Source organism: Eumetopias jubatus, unplaced genomic scaffold (assembly GCF_037043125.1).
Source record: "Eumetopias jubatus isolate StellerSeaLion01/CBP00866 unplaced genomic scaffold, mEumJub1_p1.0 scaffold_15, whole genome shotgun sequence".
Lineage (NCBI taxonomy): Eukaryota > Metazoa > Chordata > Mammalia > Carnivora > Otariidae > Eumetopias > Eumetopias jubatus.
This window is the reverse complement of record NW_028274821.1, coordinates 4,685,533-4,702,933: the sequence shown is the minus strand read 5'-3', so window position 1 is coordinate 4,702,933 and position 17,401 is coordinate 4,685,533. Positions and strand designations below refer to the sequence as shown.

At 42.4% G+C, this 17,401-nt stretch overlaps 1 protein-coding gene across 2 annotated transcripts in view; it reads left to right on the top strand.

Moving 5' to 3' along the window:
* SPTLC1 (serine palmitoyltransferase long chain base subunit 1) overlaps positions 1-11,485 on the top strand; it is a 62,146-nt gene extending 50,661 nt beyond the window's left edge. Inside the window, exons 10-15 of one of the 2 annotated variants that reach the window (XM_028117351.2) lie at positions 480-575; positions 931-1,027; positions 2,111-2,165; positions 5,363-5,480; positions 8,417-8,490; positions 10,065-11,485. In XM_028117351.2, the coding sequence (XP_027973152.1) occupies positions 480-575; positions 931-1,027; positions 2,111-2,165; positions 5,363-5,480; positions 8,417-8,490; positions 10,065-10,158 (534 nt within the window). In that variant the 3' untranslated portion in view covers positions 10,159-11,485. The other variant, XM_028117353.2, reaches the window with a different exon arrangement.
* Positions 11,486-17,401: the final 5,916 nt, after the last annotated feature.

Sequence of the window (17,401 nt, the reverse complement as noted above, 5' to 3'; positions counted from 1 at the left end):
ACGGGTACACAGTAATTGATTTTATTTTTGAAAAGTTGAAAGGTAAATTGAATGTAGGGATAAAAATGCTCAAAACTGCGATAGATTTGTATTTCTCTCAAGTACCTTTTGGGGGAAGGCCAGCTGGACACTGTTTAAGCAAGAAAATGATCTTATTTTGTACCTCTGAATATTTTTAGTATGAAGCAGTTTTGGATTTCATTTTCTTTTAATTTCTCTCTCTCCTGCTGTGAGTAAATTGTGTGTGCATAATGAAATCGCCAAAAAGTGTAAAGTGAGACCCTTTCAGAGGTACACTTTGACACATCTGTCCTTGTAGCGATAAATTTTGTTTGGTTTACCCTTTACTTGCATGTAGGTAGTGTGTTTGAACTGAGATGTTGACATGATCAGGGCTGAAATTTTGTCTGCAGGCTTGACATGGTTTTTATTGTTTCTTTAAATTGAGGAATAACTACTACTGTCCCACTTTTTTGCAGATTGATGACATTGATCTTATCAGTGCCAACATGGAAAATTCCCTCGCTTCTATTGGAGGTTTCTGCTGTGGCCGATCTTTTGTGATTGACCATCAGGTGGGTTCATTTTGAAAAACAAAAGCAGAAAGTGAAACCAGTTGTTCCACTGGTCATGCTAAGAAGTTACTCAGCATGTAACTTCCAATCACAGAATTTCATTGTGACCTAGTTTACCACAATTTTTATTTAAAAGTCGATCTGTTAGAATCACTCAGAATATTTACATTTGAAATTATCTCCCTTTTTAAAAAAGTCTTATTTGTGTTACAAGTATAACTTGTATACATGTGTGGATCTTACCACCTTACCATTTGTACACACTGTATGGAGGTGTTGCAGATCTGGTGCCTTTAGATTTTTTAGCCAAAAAAAGAAGCATATTTATATCTTTAACTTGTTCGTTTCTTCTTAGCGACTTTCCGGCCAGGGGTACTGCTTTTCAGCTTCGTTACCCCCCCTGTTGGCTGCCGCTGCGATCGAGGCTCTCAACATCATGGAGGAGAATCCAGGTATAATCTTCTGAACCCAGGACACCAGGCATCACAGTGACGTCAGCCAGGCTGCTGGCGTGCTTTTGGAGTAATTAGCTGGAGGGAAAGTGTTGACCACACAGAGCTGTGCCTCTGAATGACATTACCTGGAGTTTATAGGGAGAATGGCAGTAAAGACATCGTCCTGCCTCAGGAATTCAGTGGAGAGCTTCTTTCCTCCCAGGAGACAAGCCAGAGCCAAAGTGGCGCTGGCTCCCAGGATGGGCAGCGATGCCAGGAGGAGGAGTCAGCTCTGGGCTGGCTAGTTGTCATTGGAGAAGTTAGCTGAAGTGTGCTGCTGATTCTCGGTACATATAATTTGAAGCTTAATCCGGTTTTTTTCCTCAGCCTTTGACTCATGAGTTGGTACTAAAGCCAAACCCAGTTACCAACTGTTAAAGCTTCCTTAATGGGCCAATTTGACTAAATTTCAAATGTGCCTTTTGGCTGTGATAGCACTCCTCACAAAGCCTAAAACAGAAATGAAAAGCAAGCCTTACTTGGTATTTCTAAATTTAGAATTTTTAAAATTTCTAAATTCTTAACGGTTTTAATTCAGAGAATCAGGAAATGTGAATGTTTCTGGGTGCACATTCATATGCTTGCTTGTGAGAAGGCCTGGCACTCCTGCCTCTTGCTTAGATGTTTTAGTTTTTTAATTGTCCATGAATAAAGTGAAAATATCAAGGAAAAGGTAGTAAACATTACTACAGTGTCTATCTTTTACCCAGTTGTTAAGGGTCCAGAAATAAGTAATATATTTATACCCTTTTATTAGCCAGATTATTTGTAGAACCTGGTGAGAACAAGAGCCATTGTTTTGTTGTGGAAAACCTCATCCCAGATTCTGCTGAAAGTGGGTGAGGAGCTGCCGGGACGTATGTGCCGAAGACCAGGGCTTGGGCCTTTGGAAGTGTTCCTGTCTGTGTGCTAGTAGTCTGTAGGAGGATTTACAACATTTTAAATTGATGAACTTGAACTTTAAAAATCTTTAAAAATATTTTTAGATTAGTAATATCAGATCTTCCAGATGTACTATCAAGTGCATTTCTTTTCATACAGGTATTTTTTTAGTGTTGAAGGAAAAGTGCGAACGAATTCATAAAGCTTTACAAGGGTAAGTTTTATATATTTTCAACCAACTTAAAGTTTATCTCTACCACATTTAAACAACTAGTGAAAAGTTTTGAATATCACCTCTTTGGTTTTGAGTATATTTAATAGGCTTGGATCAGTTTGACTGAATTACAACTAAGAGAGGAGAAACTCCATTCAGTCAGATTTGTCTATGGGCTTGAAGCCAGAACATCCATTTTGTGGTTGAAGAACCATGACTGTTTTTCTAAAAAGAATACAAGCTCACCAGTAATATAGCAGTACCTACAGCACAAAACATGCTACCACCAGAAGTAACTCGGGTGAACATGGGAGAATCTCTCCACATCTGTACAGATAAAATGATACCATTATATGTTACGAAATTAGGTGACAGCGGGTTCATACTGGCCATACTCTTTAGAAAATTACTAAGTTTTATTTTAAATTAATATAAGAAAAACAGGTGAAACTGAAATGAACCTTTCGAGTTTTTACTTGTGTTTGTCTTAACTACACAAGAGTAGCTCTTTAAGGTTGCTCTGGAAATGGAGGAAAAATTCAGGTTGGTGACAGCTTCAGGCAGATTCCTGGTCTTACAGAAAGTGATCTCACGTTGCCCGAGGTATTTCCTTTTGCCTTACTTAAGGTGGAAATATGTCTTTCCAATCATGAAAGTCCTACCTGTTGACAGATGTGGGAACTCGAAGCTTCTCTAAAGGCCAAGGACAGTGAGTAAATTAGCAGATCACAGCTGTTCCAGATAAAGTAGGGGCAGAAATAATTAAAGTTCTGGGTGTGTCTACATGATGGCAACAGAAGTTCTTCTTGCATGATTTATGGTTAGGAGATATTATTTGTGTTGGTACCAGTTACTTTGGTTTATAAAATAATAATATGCCAACACAGTACAGCATGTTGGAGTCACTAAATTCAGGAACACCAGCCTCAGGTGCCCTTCATTCTGTCTAGTGGTATTACTGTGTTCATCTTGTAAGCCCAGCCCTCCACCTGACCCGCTCTTTCCACCTTTCTCCCCTCCCAGGTCCCCAGCCCCCTGTCTGCACTCCACCCACTGTTAGCAGACAGCCTGGCTTCATTGCTGTCACTCGGATTCCCGCATCTTCCCTCACCAATCTGTACACACACAGGCATCTGAACCAGTCTTCCCTCAAGTTACCGCTGAAGAAATGCCTTCTGCCATCATAGCTCTTCCCCTTCAAGGGCCCAGCGCCTCTGGCTGTCTCTTCTCTTTTGTCACCCTCTCTGGAGTCATTTGATTAGCATTGAGTACACTCCACCCTCTTGTCTCAACTGCTTCTTTCCCTTGAAGACCCCACCTTCTCCAGCTGCTAGCCAGTTGCCACTTCTCCTTGTAGCTGGTCTTCTCTGCAGTTTGCACTTTGTCCTCATGATCTGATATCCAGCAGCCCTTCCAAACTCCTTCTAGTGGTTTGTTTCATTCTGTTTATGATGCTATATATAAAAGTCCTATTATCTGAATAATGGTTCTCTCTTCCTTCCAGATTCTTAAACATCTTAGTAATTTTTCTTCTCTTATTGCATTGGTGTTGGTCGCTAACACGCTATTGACATTTTCTGTCATAGTAGTGATATACCTGTCATTCACAATATAAAAGCATTTCTTCATTAAGTATGAAATATACTATAAGTTTTCTGTAGGTGGTATTTATCAAATTATTCCTAGATTTGGAGGCTTTTTTAAAAATCATAGATTTGTCTTATGCTGAATTACATTGTCATAATCTTTCTGGTGTTAACTTATTCTTGTATTCTGGAGTAAAACCCTATTTGATTACAGTATTTTTTTCTGCGCTGTTCTGCAGCCTGGTTTATTGAGAGGTCTTAGTAGGATATGTTACATTTAAGGAAAGGAGACATAAATTATAGTGCTCACTGGTGGTTTGAAAGGCAGGTGCAGTTGGCTTCTGGCACCTCACATGATCCTTGACACACAGTAGTCATTCAGTAAAGCTTGGTGAATCCTAAATGTGCTTAAGGCATCAGATGTGCTACAAAGTGCTTTTTGTGCTAATTTCATTCTAAGGGAAAAGCACATCTTTCCAAGTGAAGCTAGCTAAACAGAGGCAGTCTAAAATGTTTAGCTCAGGGGCGCCTGGGTGGCTCAGTTGGTTAAGCGTCTGCCTTCGGCTCAGGTCATGATCCCAGGGTCCTGGGGTCGAGCCCCATGTTGGGCTCCCTGCTCAGCGGGGAGTCTGCTTCTCCCTCTGCCTGCCACTTTCCCTGCTCGTGTGTGCATTCTTTCTCTCTCTCAAAAAGATAAAAGCTTTTTTTTTTTCTTTAATTTTAAAAAATTAAAAAATGTTTAGCTCAGTTTCAGATGGTCATTTATCACCATTTATAGCCTAGGAGATGAGTTAAAAAACTATTATTAGTATCAGATAAAAATGAACTTTAAGTGAACCTCACCTACAGTTCTCTTGACATCTGTAATAATCATTTGAAAATACAGGATTTTACCCCTAAAGAAATTTCTCTCCCTCCCTGAGAAGCTGCAGATGTCTGTGCTGTTAAATCCTAAGAACGATGAAAATAGTCATAATTCAAGTAAAACTTAACAGAAAACATGCAAATAAGAAGGGAACTATACAATCTAAACATACTTCTGATGGTCAGAATGCAATGTTTTTAATTAATATCAGAATTCATCCCTATAATTTATGGAAAACAAGATACAGCTAAAGACTGAAATAATAAACAAGGGAACATTATCAATAGTAAGTAGTCATGAAGGAAACAGTAGTAGGAAACAATGGTGTAGACGCTTCCCTAGAGGAGTGATTTGGGAGGGAAGCCCCAGGAGGTGGTCCTCAGGCTGGGACCTGGCTTGTTGGCCGCTGCAGAACACAGGGAGAGGGGCAGATGAGGAGGGGGCCTGCAGGCCAGAAAGGAGGGAGCAGCCTGCAGGTGTGAGCCAGAGGTGTCCGTGAGGACACGGAACTGCCTTGCAGCCACACTCACAGAGTGGCCCTGCAGGTGCATCCTAGACTAGCGAGCCCTGCCCAGAGCATGGATTTCAGCTGTCTCTGTCAGGATCGGAGCCACCACATGATGCTTTCCTGGAAAAGCCACAAGCTTCTGTTCCATTCATTAATGCAGACTTTGTACAGTTACTTAGATGTGGGATATCCTTGCACCTGGAAGGGACTTAACGCTTGCATGTGTGTTTGCTTTCAGCATCTCTGGGTTAAAAGTGGTGGGGGAGTCCCTTTCTCCAGCATTTCACCTGCAGCTAACAGACAGCACTGGGTCTCGAGAAAAAGACGTTAAACTACTTCAGGAGATTGTAAATCATGTAAGTATGTAGTTCTTCTACCTTGAACCCACGTAGTGTTTAAATGTCTAAATGATTAGCCTTCCAGAAAACCCATTCGCTTGGCATGTCCAAAGCCAGGCTTTCATACATGTAGGTGGGGTGGCATTATGAGTCACAATCCCACAGAGCACTGGACAGCTGTCTGGGCTGAACCCCCAAAATAGCTCAGAGACAGGTCAAGATATTCTTGTAATCAGAAAGGAAGAAAGACCACTCCTTTACCAGGCCTGATTTGGAGGTTGACTTAAATATCTTTATCTCCTGAAAGTGATTTTACTAGTAATTGTAACTTAGTTATTAACTGAGAAATGCCTCTCCGGGGAAGACTGCTTGCCCTTCTTTGCTCGGTAGAGCTGGTTTCCTGGAACCCTGCCCCACTCACTTGCCTCCATGCAGCACTCCCCTCCCCCTCCACCTCACAGAGGAACGGAAGTGGCCGTGCAGCCCCTTGAGCAGGCCTGCTGAGGTGGCCCTGCCTTTACCTGACTCTTCAGTGCAGCTAGCATGCATTTGAGAATGGGAGCAGGCTTCGTTCTGCCTCCCTGTGCTGCTCGTCCTGATGGTTCCTTCCAGGGGCCTCTGCTCTGAGGCCGTGCCACTGGGCGTCAGGGTGATGGCTGTCCTCTGCTGTGAGCCTTTGCCCTGTGGTGGCCAGGGGGTCAGGCCTCTCTCCCTGGTCACGTGGCTGCTCAGTATGGAGACCAAGGGTGACACCACCCTCTGCTTCCCAGCTTGCTTTAGCTGTCCTGTGTCCTACAGTGTGAACCACATCACCTGGAAGGATGGATCATGGAGAGCTTCATGCAGTTTGTGGCCTTCTGGAGTCAGTCATCTCATAAAACAAAACCAAACGCAGAATCTGAGATTCCTAAGTAAGGAAATGTGTGAGATTATGAGCAGTCGGGCTTCAGTGACTCTCACCTTCCGAGTGCAGAGGTGCCACAGGTGTCCCCTTGGGTACAGCTCTGCAAGCATGAAAAAGACTCCCTCTCAAGGGAAGAAACATCCCAGAGGCACCTTTTACCACCTCGGCACTTGTACTGTTGAGGTCACGTGAGTGTATACAGACGTAAAACAAAGTACAGCATCCTTGGGGTTAGGGTTCTGATACAGATGTGGCACCAAAACAGTTTATAAATTAGATGCAAGCTAAATGGACACGGCAGTAAGAGCTGTCACACTGGCTTCGTGTGACCGCTGAGCTTGTGCGCTAAGCAGATTGCCCAGTGCGGTGCCCGACACCGACTGCTGCAGGGCATCCTCTCGGAACCGCAAGCCCCATTGCCCCAGGCCCCTCCGGCCCCCCTTGGGATGGCGCTCTGCACCGGCTCCACGCCACGGGACTTGGGCCGTCCCTGCCGCCAGAGCGCTCATTCCACATGAGAACCCCCTTGGTTCTTTCCTCAAGAGATCACAGCAGTGGGGTCTTCCTTCTGCTTGTGCCAGAGACACCACCGAGGGCAAGCGAGAGAAGCATGGGATACGTGGCCACGCGTGTGTCTTGTCTTCAGAACGGAAGAGAAGGCAAGAGCCTGCACAACTCACGGATGCCAGACGCCGTCTGAGGCCCCAGCTCGAGGCCGGCTCTCTCCAAGACATCCTCATGAGATTCCTCATGAGATCCCTCATGAATCAGGGAGCAGGGCTTCAGGGGAGGGACAAAAGACAGTCTGGAAACTGCCTGTATGCACAAAAGCGCGGTCCTGCAGTGTCTTTGCGTCTTCATCTCGAGCTCTGCTGCACTGCCTCGTCAGTATGGGAGAGAGAGGAGACAGCTGTGGTGCGGACTGTCACGTGAGCTTTGCACAACGCAGAGCTCTTGCCAAGTGCTTGTTGAGTTGCTTGACAAGACACTGTTTTTACAAACTGAACGATGGTTTATAATGTTTCTTAGCTAGCCAGGGCTAGGAACAGAGCCAGTCCAGATGTGTTCAGGAGTTAACTCCTCCGAGTATACTGCAGATGGAGCGTGAGTGGGAGTCTGCCATGGTGCTTGCTGGTGGTTTCCGTTGGGCGTGCAGCAGCGCACAGCCTGCCTGGCGGCGGACAGCGAGGCCCCTCTTTGGGCAGATACCCTCACTGCCCAGCCCTGGGAGTGCTTGCTCCTTCCTTTATCAGTCCCCTGGCTCTGACTGATGCTTTTTTAAATATAATGCACAGACCAGAAAATTCACCCTTTTAAAATAATACAGCTGAGTGGTTTTGAGTACATTCACAAGGTTGTACATCACCTCACTCCAGAACATTTTCATCACCCAAAAAGAAACCCTGATAAACCGTGACTTCAATCTGATTTTCATGCTTTCTTTATTTTGATAGAGCATGTTTGAACTTTTAAAAAAATATTGGCAAGTGGTTAAGGTATGAAAAAGCTATGCAAAAAATGGGTGACACCAGACTCTCCTGGCCTGGTAACACCTGCTCTAAGGGAGCACATGGAAATCAGAGGAATGGCTCATATATGAAGTGTGAGCAGTTTGCCTCTGAAACCGTTCACCTGGTGTTACTATTAAGTCCAACTTTTGGTTCATTTCTGGGGCTTTGCTGGGACTATTTCCCCATGTCCTCCTTCTACTTTGTTTAAAATGGAAATTCCTAGCTCCCTGTGGCTATTTAAATTGAGTAAAATTAAAAGTTGAGTCGGTGGCAGTAGCCCTGTCTCACGGTGCTGGACAGCCACATGGCTCACGGCGGTGCCCTGGGTGGTCCAGAGTGGAGGGCGCCACCGCAGGGCAGTCATGTCGCTTGGGGCTGCTCGGGACGGGGTCCTGGTATTTCCATTTTGCCTTCTCACAGTTGTAACTGGAGAAATGAATGCATGCTGTGGTCAAGGATAGCATTTCAAGTACCTTCCTGTTGTAATGAGCACAGTGTCCGCAGCCCAGCTTGCAAACGTGTCCCTCTTCTTCATACAGTGCATGGACAGAAGCATCGCATTAACCCAGGCACGCTACCTGGAGAAAGAAGAGAAGTGCCTCCCTCCTCCAAGGTTGGTGGACGTTAAACTGTGGCCTGACTTGTTTTTCCTACTTTCAGAACTCTGTATAAAATGTATCCTGTTCCGAAAATGTTTGAAAGACTATCACGGGATAAGGAAGAATGTGTACTATAGTACGTCATCTGTTTTCTATTCTTAAACTGGCCATTTTTAAATTTTTAACTGTAAAGCACCCCCCTCCCCCCAGGACTCACTGCACCCTCCCAGTTAACTCAGAGAAGTGTGTGAGACCCCAGGACTGAGCTGGGACAGCCGAAGTTCTGATCCGCAGAGGTCTACCACAGCCCTAAGCTGCACGCGCTGTGCTGGCCACGTCTGCGGTGAGGGCGGTCCTGTGGGAGGGGCACATCCAGACGGTGGTGTTGACCCCACTGCTGGCTGGAGCACCATGTGGTACTTCACCTGGCAAACACATACAAGCCACCCAGGGAAAAACAGAGCAACAGTGGGGAAGATCTAGAGAGGTTCAAGAAGCCGTACATGGGAGAGCACTTGGACTCTTGATTTAAAATTGGTGCTCATTCATTGCACTTCAAGTATAATCGAAGGAGGTAGACACCCAGAGCACGAAGTGCTCAGGGTCCTAGCACAAGGTCGGTGAGGTCAGAGGAAGAGGGCATGGTTCATTCTGACCTGGAAGGGATTCAGGCTTCCCAGAGTAGGTGATGCTCAAGCCAAACCCAAAAGATCAAGTATGTCAGACAGACTTGTCAGTGCCGCCTTCTAGCAGGGTGTGCAGTGGTATGGAGACCCTCAAGTGCATCTGGGGGGCCAGAGCACTAGCCTGAGAGGGGCAAGTGAGAGGACCCTGGAGACCGGGGAAAGCCCGGGGGGTCCGGGAAGACTCTGGAGTCCAGAGCACTGTGCGGGCACGGAGGGCCAGACTGGGATTCTGGAAGACCACTGGCAGCAGCTCGGAAGTGCCCTAAATGTCTGCCCTCTCGTGTCTGATTGCACCCAGGCAAAGCTGTGAGCCTGTGTTTCAGAACAGGGGCCACACTTGCTTTGTACCTTCAGCGCTCCCTGCCCAGCACAGCACAGCTCTGTGCAAGTGTCCAGTGGATGATACAGATGTTTGCAGAGGGAAGTAAGTAGGGGAGAAGAGGTAGAAGTGCCCTGTCAAACTGATAGGTTTGGTCTTTGGTTTCCTGAAAACTTAAAAATGTCTGCCTTGCCTCAAGTATTACAGAACTTCAACATGACTTACTGAATTGTAAATGAGCTCGGGCATGCAGACACTCCTTGATTTGAGACATGTTGAATTCCAGCTTCAGGCCTGGTGTTGCTTGGAGCAGTAGATGATGTAAAGGGTGGGGTTCTCGGCACCCCCAGGCAGAGCCCCACCACAGGCTTCCCTGACTAGATGCACCACCAGTCGGGCCACGAGTGGCAGACTTCTGTAACTGGCCAGTCCGTGTCCACACTTGACTCCGCTGCACAGTGAGGAAGTGGCTGTAGACAGTAGACCCACTAATGAGTGGGGACATGTGCCAGTAGAACTTGACTTAACAAAAACAGGTGCCCTAGACTCTCCTTTGACGATTTTCTGTGTTGTTATTTCTCAGCATTAGGGTTGTGGTCACAGTGGAGCAAACAGACGAAGAACTGGAGAGAGCCGCGCGCACAATCAAGGAGGTGGCCCAGGCTGTGCTGCTCTAGGCCGGGTCCTAGGGCCAGGCGGGCAGCCGCCACGCAGCACACACACAGGCCTCTGCGTCACTGCCTTGTGACCTGGGAGAGGCCTGCGGGTACCTGGAGGGGTGGCCACCGGGCGTGGGCATAGACTTGGCGCCCAACCACGAGGAGGATGCTGGTTATTTTTAAAAAGAAAACACATCTAAAAGCCCAGGAACTGATTTTTTTTTTTAAGAAGAAAACTAGTGACAGCATATAACTGGTATTTAAATTGTGCTATTTAGTACTATTTAAATGTTTTATTATACTAGTATTTTATATTCTTTTTTTTGTTGTTTAAAAATGGAGCTTCAGTTTATCTTCTCTCCCTCCAATAGTAAAGAGCGTGCAGGCACTCCTTAACATTTCCTAGAATAACGTCTCTGCAGCATTAGAGCTTGGAGGAACAACACCTCACTGTCTAGGACACAAAACCTATTCTCAAGGGTCTAATTCAACCGCATCTTTTCAGCCTTCGTCCTGTGCAGCTCAGTGGTGGCTAGTATATAAGGAAACACTTTTTGTGCGATTATGATAAACTTTTCATTGTAATATATTTGAATCCTAGAATTTTTATACACACTAAATATTGATGTTACACCATTTCTAATAGCTAATCTTAACATACCTAACCGGAGAATGAGTACTCATTATATTTCCCAAGTGATCAATAATTTAAATCAAATACTACTTTATTTTAATATAATTGACCTTCACATTTATTATGTGTTGATTTCTGATCTGTTTTAGGAAGAGGGTTACTGTGATGTTCCTAGACTAGAAATCATGTCCTTGATATTTTAGAATATCTTGAATGTATTCCTTTTTTGTGGAGTGGTTTGCCTAAGGATATATAACTAGAGTCTTTTTATAAGCTAAGGAAAATTACTTTTCCTTTTAGCTATGGATTTCAAATATCTAAGAATGTGAATGCACTAAAAATAAAGTTTTTAAGCTGTACTTTAGCTATTTTTTTTTTCTTTAGCAAACCAGGTTCGGTGGTGTAAATGTTTGCGCTGGGTACCACAAGGTAGTGCGTAAACATTACACCATTGTTTCTTGTCTGAGTAAAGGTAGAGGAATAAAATTGTTTAAAAAATGTATAAGAGTGCCATTTTTATAGTCTATGTTCCTATTAGCGAATGGTCTTCAACGTCTTTTTAAATAACATATTTTTTAACATTCAGTTTCTGTTTTGCTTGAGGCACTTCATACATCCGTGCCTTGTGATTGCTGCTGCAAAGTACTCTCTTTGGGGGTGAATCTTTCTGCTTTATTTTTTAATGAAATAAACCTACATTCTTGATAATCAGTCTATTTGCATGTGTAATATATTCAACAGAACAGTCTCTTGATTTTAACTTTTCTGCATTTGGAGGGTAGTATTCTTGGTGTCTGTGTTTAGAAAATACTAGTTAAATGTCATAGTGCCTTTCGTCAGTGTATAGTGTCTGGAATTCTCTGGGTTCCTGCTGGTTGAGCCTGGGCCACTAAGCACAGATGCCTGAGCTGTTGTTGTCATTAGCAAATGGTGATAGCAACTTTTCAGCTCTTTTCATAATATTTTCTGAGTCAACATTTCAACATCTAGATACTCATTGCTACGTTTTAAAAATGACAGAAACTCCTGGAAAAATGGTGGAAACAACACACAGTGTTTAACTTCAGCCTTTGGGAACATCAGCATTTTCAACAAAAAAAAACAAAACAAATCTTTCTATTAAAACTACACAGTGACCAACATCCAGTTATATACACCACAAAAAACATATGCTAGGAATAATAAAATAGTATAAAGCTGAGGCAGAATGCTGAGAGAAAACTCCTCTCAAATCTGAAGCAGGGCACACATTTCTCTGAGAAACAGTGAGAAGGTTCTGGAGGGCTCTGTCCATGACCCGGCTGAGGCAGGCAGCACGGAAGCCATTTGGGGACCATTTTCACTCAGCACAGGTGCCCACAGGGGTGGGAAAAGCCAAGTGACTGCTCCCCTTCTGTTATCTACGGCTAGGTCCCAGCTCAGGAAATGTGGGGCTCTGGACAGGTTGGGACAGAAAAGAGAGCAGTATTTCAAAGCTAGAACTCCACAAATGGGACCATATGCATTTGTTTTATGTACCACTGAATGTAATGTGCCAGTGGTAGGATGCATTTCAATAACAAATATAATGTCTGTGGAAAAGGTGTGTCTTTAAATCTATGAAATAAGACCGTAATCATCGGATGTGCAGGCCTGACTCCCTCTTTCCTTGTGTACGTAAAACCTTAGTGTCCCGGAAGACAGAATGTGTGAGGACGATTATGGCCACCTACATTTCAGTTATCTCTGTCTTCCCAAAACACTGTCTTTATGAGAATATCAAATAAAATCATTCATAACACACACCTACAGTATGGATTATGCTGTAGAGAATACCTAAACTTCATTTTCCTACCTACCTGTGCCCTGTAAAGAGGAAAATGGAGTAGAAGGTTTAATAATAAAATGCCATCTCTGAAAAGCAACATATAAAGGAAAACAAGTGGAGCAACATTGTCAAGATTCAAGGGAAAAAGAAATATGAATCAAGTATCCAGAAAAGCAGTCTTTAACCAAAGTAAGTTGGTAGAAAAACAATTTAAAGTTAGAGCTCAGTATTGTGTTCATAAGCCCTTCCTGAGGAATCTGCTAGGGGACAGCTCCTTCTGATCAAGAAATAACTGGGGAAATTAGAATTAAAACAGTAAACTGAAAATAGAGAAGAAAGCAATAAAAAGAAGAATAGAGGTACAAAAATCAATATGAAACATAGCAAAACCCCAACCATATAGATAATTGCATTAGAACATAAATGGACAAAGCATTTCATTCAAAAGGCTGAGGTTGGCAGATTACATTTAAAAAAAAATCATGCTGAGATACACTTCACAAAGACACAAATAAGTAGAAATTAAGGAGATGAAAAATATGCCATGTAATCAAGAACCATATGAGAGGTGGAGTGACTGGTATCAGTACTAGAAAAATAATGGACTTTTAAGACAAGACGTGTTACTACAAATAGAGACATTACAGAATGATAAAGGTGTCAATGCATAGTGAAAATATAACGATTATAAGTGTATATGCTCCTAAAAATAGAGTCCTAAAATATGTAAAGCAAAACTGGCATAATTGAAAGAATAGAAAATTTAACAATAATAGTTGGAAATTTGAAAAAGCCCACCCTAAATAACTGATAGAACAAACAGCAAGAAAGTTAGTATATAAAGAAGGCCTGAAGAGCACTCTCAACCAACTTGAGCAAACCTACCTACATTTGTAGAACATTCTACTCAGAAACTCCAAAACACGTAGTCTTTCCAACTGCACATGAAAGCCTTCAGGATAAACACGTGCTGGGCTGTAAAACAAGTCTCGATAAATTAAAAGATTGAAATCACAAAAAAGTATATGTTCTCTGTCCACAAGTCAGAGAGTCTCAAAAAGAAAACTGGAAAAACCCCAAGTAAATAACTCATGGATCGAAGAATCACAAGGGAAGCTTCTTAAATCTTCTGAACTGATTAAATAAAATTTATGTGACACAGCTAAAGCAGTGGTCAGAAGGAAATTTGTAGCTTTAAATGCCTGTATCAGAAAAGAAGAAACGTTTCCGGTCAATAACCTAAGCTTCCACCCTAAGAAACTGGAAGAAGAAGAGCAGATGAGGCCTGAAGAAAAGAAATAAAGAACAGAGAGGAAATCAATAAAATAGAAAGAGGAAATTAATGAAACTACTGACACACCCTTGCTGGACTGGCCAAGAAAGTAACAGAGAAGACACAAGTTACCAAAATCAGGACCTAGAGGGGCAACATCACTACCATTCCCACAGAAATTAAAAAGGGTATAAGAGTATTATAAGTTTATGCCAACGAATTAGACGATGTGAATGAATTCCAAGGAAGACACAGATTAATAAATTCTATGAGAAATAAAAATCTGAATAAAAGTATAACAAATACATTGAATTAGTAATTTCACATCTCACAAAAATGTCCAGATCTAGATGGCTTTACTAGTAAATTCTATCAACCATTTAAAAATACCAATCATTCACAAATTTCTTTCAGAAAAAAACTGGAGGAGATGTGATACCAAAGCCAAACAAATTACAAGAAAAGAAAACTATATATACTTTCCCTCCTGAACACGGACACAAAAAGTCCTAACTTCTAGTCACAATTTTACTAGAGAATCTAGCCTATGCAATGGTGGGGGAGGAATTGGAAAAAAGGAAGTAAATTTATTTGCAGATGACAGTATATGTCGAAAATCTTAAGGCATCTATATAAAGAACTATAGTGGGCGCCTGGCTGGCTCAGATGGTTAAGCGTCTGCCTTCAGCTCAGGTCATGATCCCAGGGTCTTGGGATCGAGTCCCACATCGGGCTCCCTGCTCCTTGGGAGCCTGCTTCTCCCTCTGCCTCTCTCTCTCTCTCTCTCTCTCTCTGTCTCTCATGAATAAATAAATAAAATCTTAAAAAAAAATCTTTAAAAAAAAATAAAGAAAGAACTATAGTAATAAATGTGTTTAGCAAGATCAGAAGATACCAGACCAATATATAAAAATGAATTGCATTTCTGTATATTAGCAACAAACAATCTGAAATGAAATTAAGGAAACAATCCCGTGAATAATAGCCTCAAAATAAATTTAACAAAAGGTATGAGACTTGTACACTGAAAAATATAAAAATTACAAAAGATTGCTATGAAAAATTGACGAAGATTTAGATAAATGGAGAGATATTCCGTGTTCATGGATTGGAAGACCTCCCACATTGATGTAGAGATTCAGCGCAGTCCTTATCAAAATTCCAGCAGACTTTTACTCAGAAATCAGCAAGCTGATCCTAAAATTTATATGAAAATAGAGACCTATAGTAGCCAAGACAATTTTTAAAAAGAATAAAGTTGAAGGATTTAACACTACCTGATTTTAAAATTTACTACAATACTGCAGTTAGCAAGACAGTATGGTACTGATACCAGGATATGTCAATGGAACAGAGTTGACTTCAGGAATAAACCCTTACATTTATGGTCAGTTGATTTTCAGCAGTGCCAAAGTCCTGATTCAAAGGGAAAGGGATAGTCTTCTCGACAAGTGTTGCTGAGAGAATTGGATATTTTAGTAGGTCCAATAATGGCCACCCAAAGAATTAAGTCCTAATCCCTGGAATTTGTAAATGTTACCTTATCTGGAGAAAGGGGTCTGTGCAGCTGTGAAGAAGTTAAGGATTTTGAGCTGAGATTGCCGTGAATTACAATGGTGGACCCTAAACACCACCCCACGTGTCCTTCTAAGATGGAGGCAAAAAGAGACGAGCCTTAGACACACAGAGGAGATCACCCCAGAGGAGAAGGCCATATGAAGGCAGGCTGCAGTGAGTAGCCACAAGGAGAGGAACACCAACAACCACCGGAAGCTGGAAGGGGCAAGAGCAGACTCCCCCCAGAGCCATCAGACCGAGTGTTGCCTTTATGATGCCTTGATTTAAAGTAGACCTTATGGGGCGCCTGGGTGGCTTAGTCCGTTGAGCATTTGCCTTCGGCGGATCCCAGGGTCCTGGGATCGAGTCCCGCATCGGGCTCCCTGCTCAGTGGGGGGGTCTGCTTCTCCCTCTCCCTCTGCCCCTCCCCCGCTTGTGTTCTCTCTCTCTCTCTCTCTCACTGCTCTTTCTCTCTCTCCCTCAAATAAATAAAATCTTTAAGAATAAATAAAGTAGACCCTTATCTCACACTATATACAAAAATCAACTGATGATGGACCCAAAGCCTAAATATCAGGTTACACTACAAAACTTCTAGGAGAAAGCATAGGAGAAAATCTTTTAAATCATTGGTTAGGCAAAGATTTCTTATGTAGAACACCAAAAGCATGAGCCAAAGAAAAACATTGATAAGTTTCATTAAAATTTTTTAGATTTGCAGGGGTTCCTGGGTAGCTCAGTTGGTTAAGTGTCCAACTCTTGATCTCAGGGTTGTGAGCTTGAGCCCTGCACTAGCATGAAGCCTACTGGGAAAAAAAAAAAAAAACATAATTGGGGCGCCTAGGTGGCTCAGTTGGTTAAGCATCTGGCTCTTGATTTCAACTCAGGTTGTGATCTAAGGATTGTGAGATCGAACCCCGTGCTGGGCCTGGAGCCTACTTAAAATTCTCTTTATCTCTCCCTCTCCCTCGGCACCCCACCCGACTCTCTCTCTCTCTCTCTCAAAAAAAGTTTTAAAATGTTTTAAATTTGCTCTCAAAGGGACAGAATGAAGGAAATGAAGACAAGCCACAGACTGTGAGAAACTATTTGCAAAACTTACATAATCAAGGATGTGTATCCATGTATAGAAAGAAATTCTAAGAAATCAAAAATCCAGATTTTAAAATAGTGGAAAACATTTCACCAAGAGCCAGTTAGTGTCTAAAAATCTCATGGAAACCTATTCAACATCATTAATCATTAGAAAAATGCAAATTGAAACTACCAAGATACCACCTGACACACACTAGAATGAGGATAATAAAAAAGATCATACCAGCCATTGGCAAGATAAAGAAAAAATGAAAACCTCATACACTGCTGGTGAAAAGGTAAAATGGTGCAACTACTTTGGAAAAACGGTTTGGCAGTATTTTAAGAAGTTAGCATAACTTTCCCAAATGAGCCAGCAGTGTCACTCACAAGAGAAATGAAAACACAAGCTCACGCAAACACTTGTACATGAACGTTCACAGCAGTGTTATTATTCATAGTAGACCCAAACGAATCCATCCAAATGTCTGCCAGCTGATGAAGCAACAAAAAAAGGTGGTATTTCCATACAGTGGAATACAATTCAGCAATTAAAAATTAGAAATAAACTTCTAACACTTGTTACAATATAGATGAATCTCAAAAACAAAGACATTCTGCTAAGTGAAGAAAACAGCAAATCACACAGCTTCTTATGCAAGGTCACGTTTTCATTGTGCTACTTTTGTTTGTTGATTATATATAATCCTGAGAAGAAGAATATGTTGCCATCATGTTGAGAATATTTTTAAATTTTCATTCTTATGCAACATTTTCAGTCTGGGTGACTCTTGAGCGAGGTATTTAACTTTCGGAAAGATGTGGATAAGGCTATTCGCTGTTAGTTCCTTTTCTTTTATTAAAAATGTTGGGGCACCTAGGTGGCTCAGTTGGTTACGCATCCAACTCTTGATCT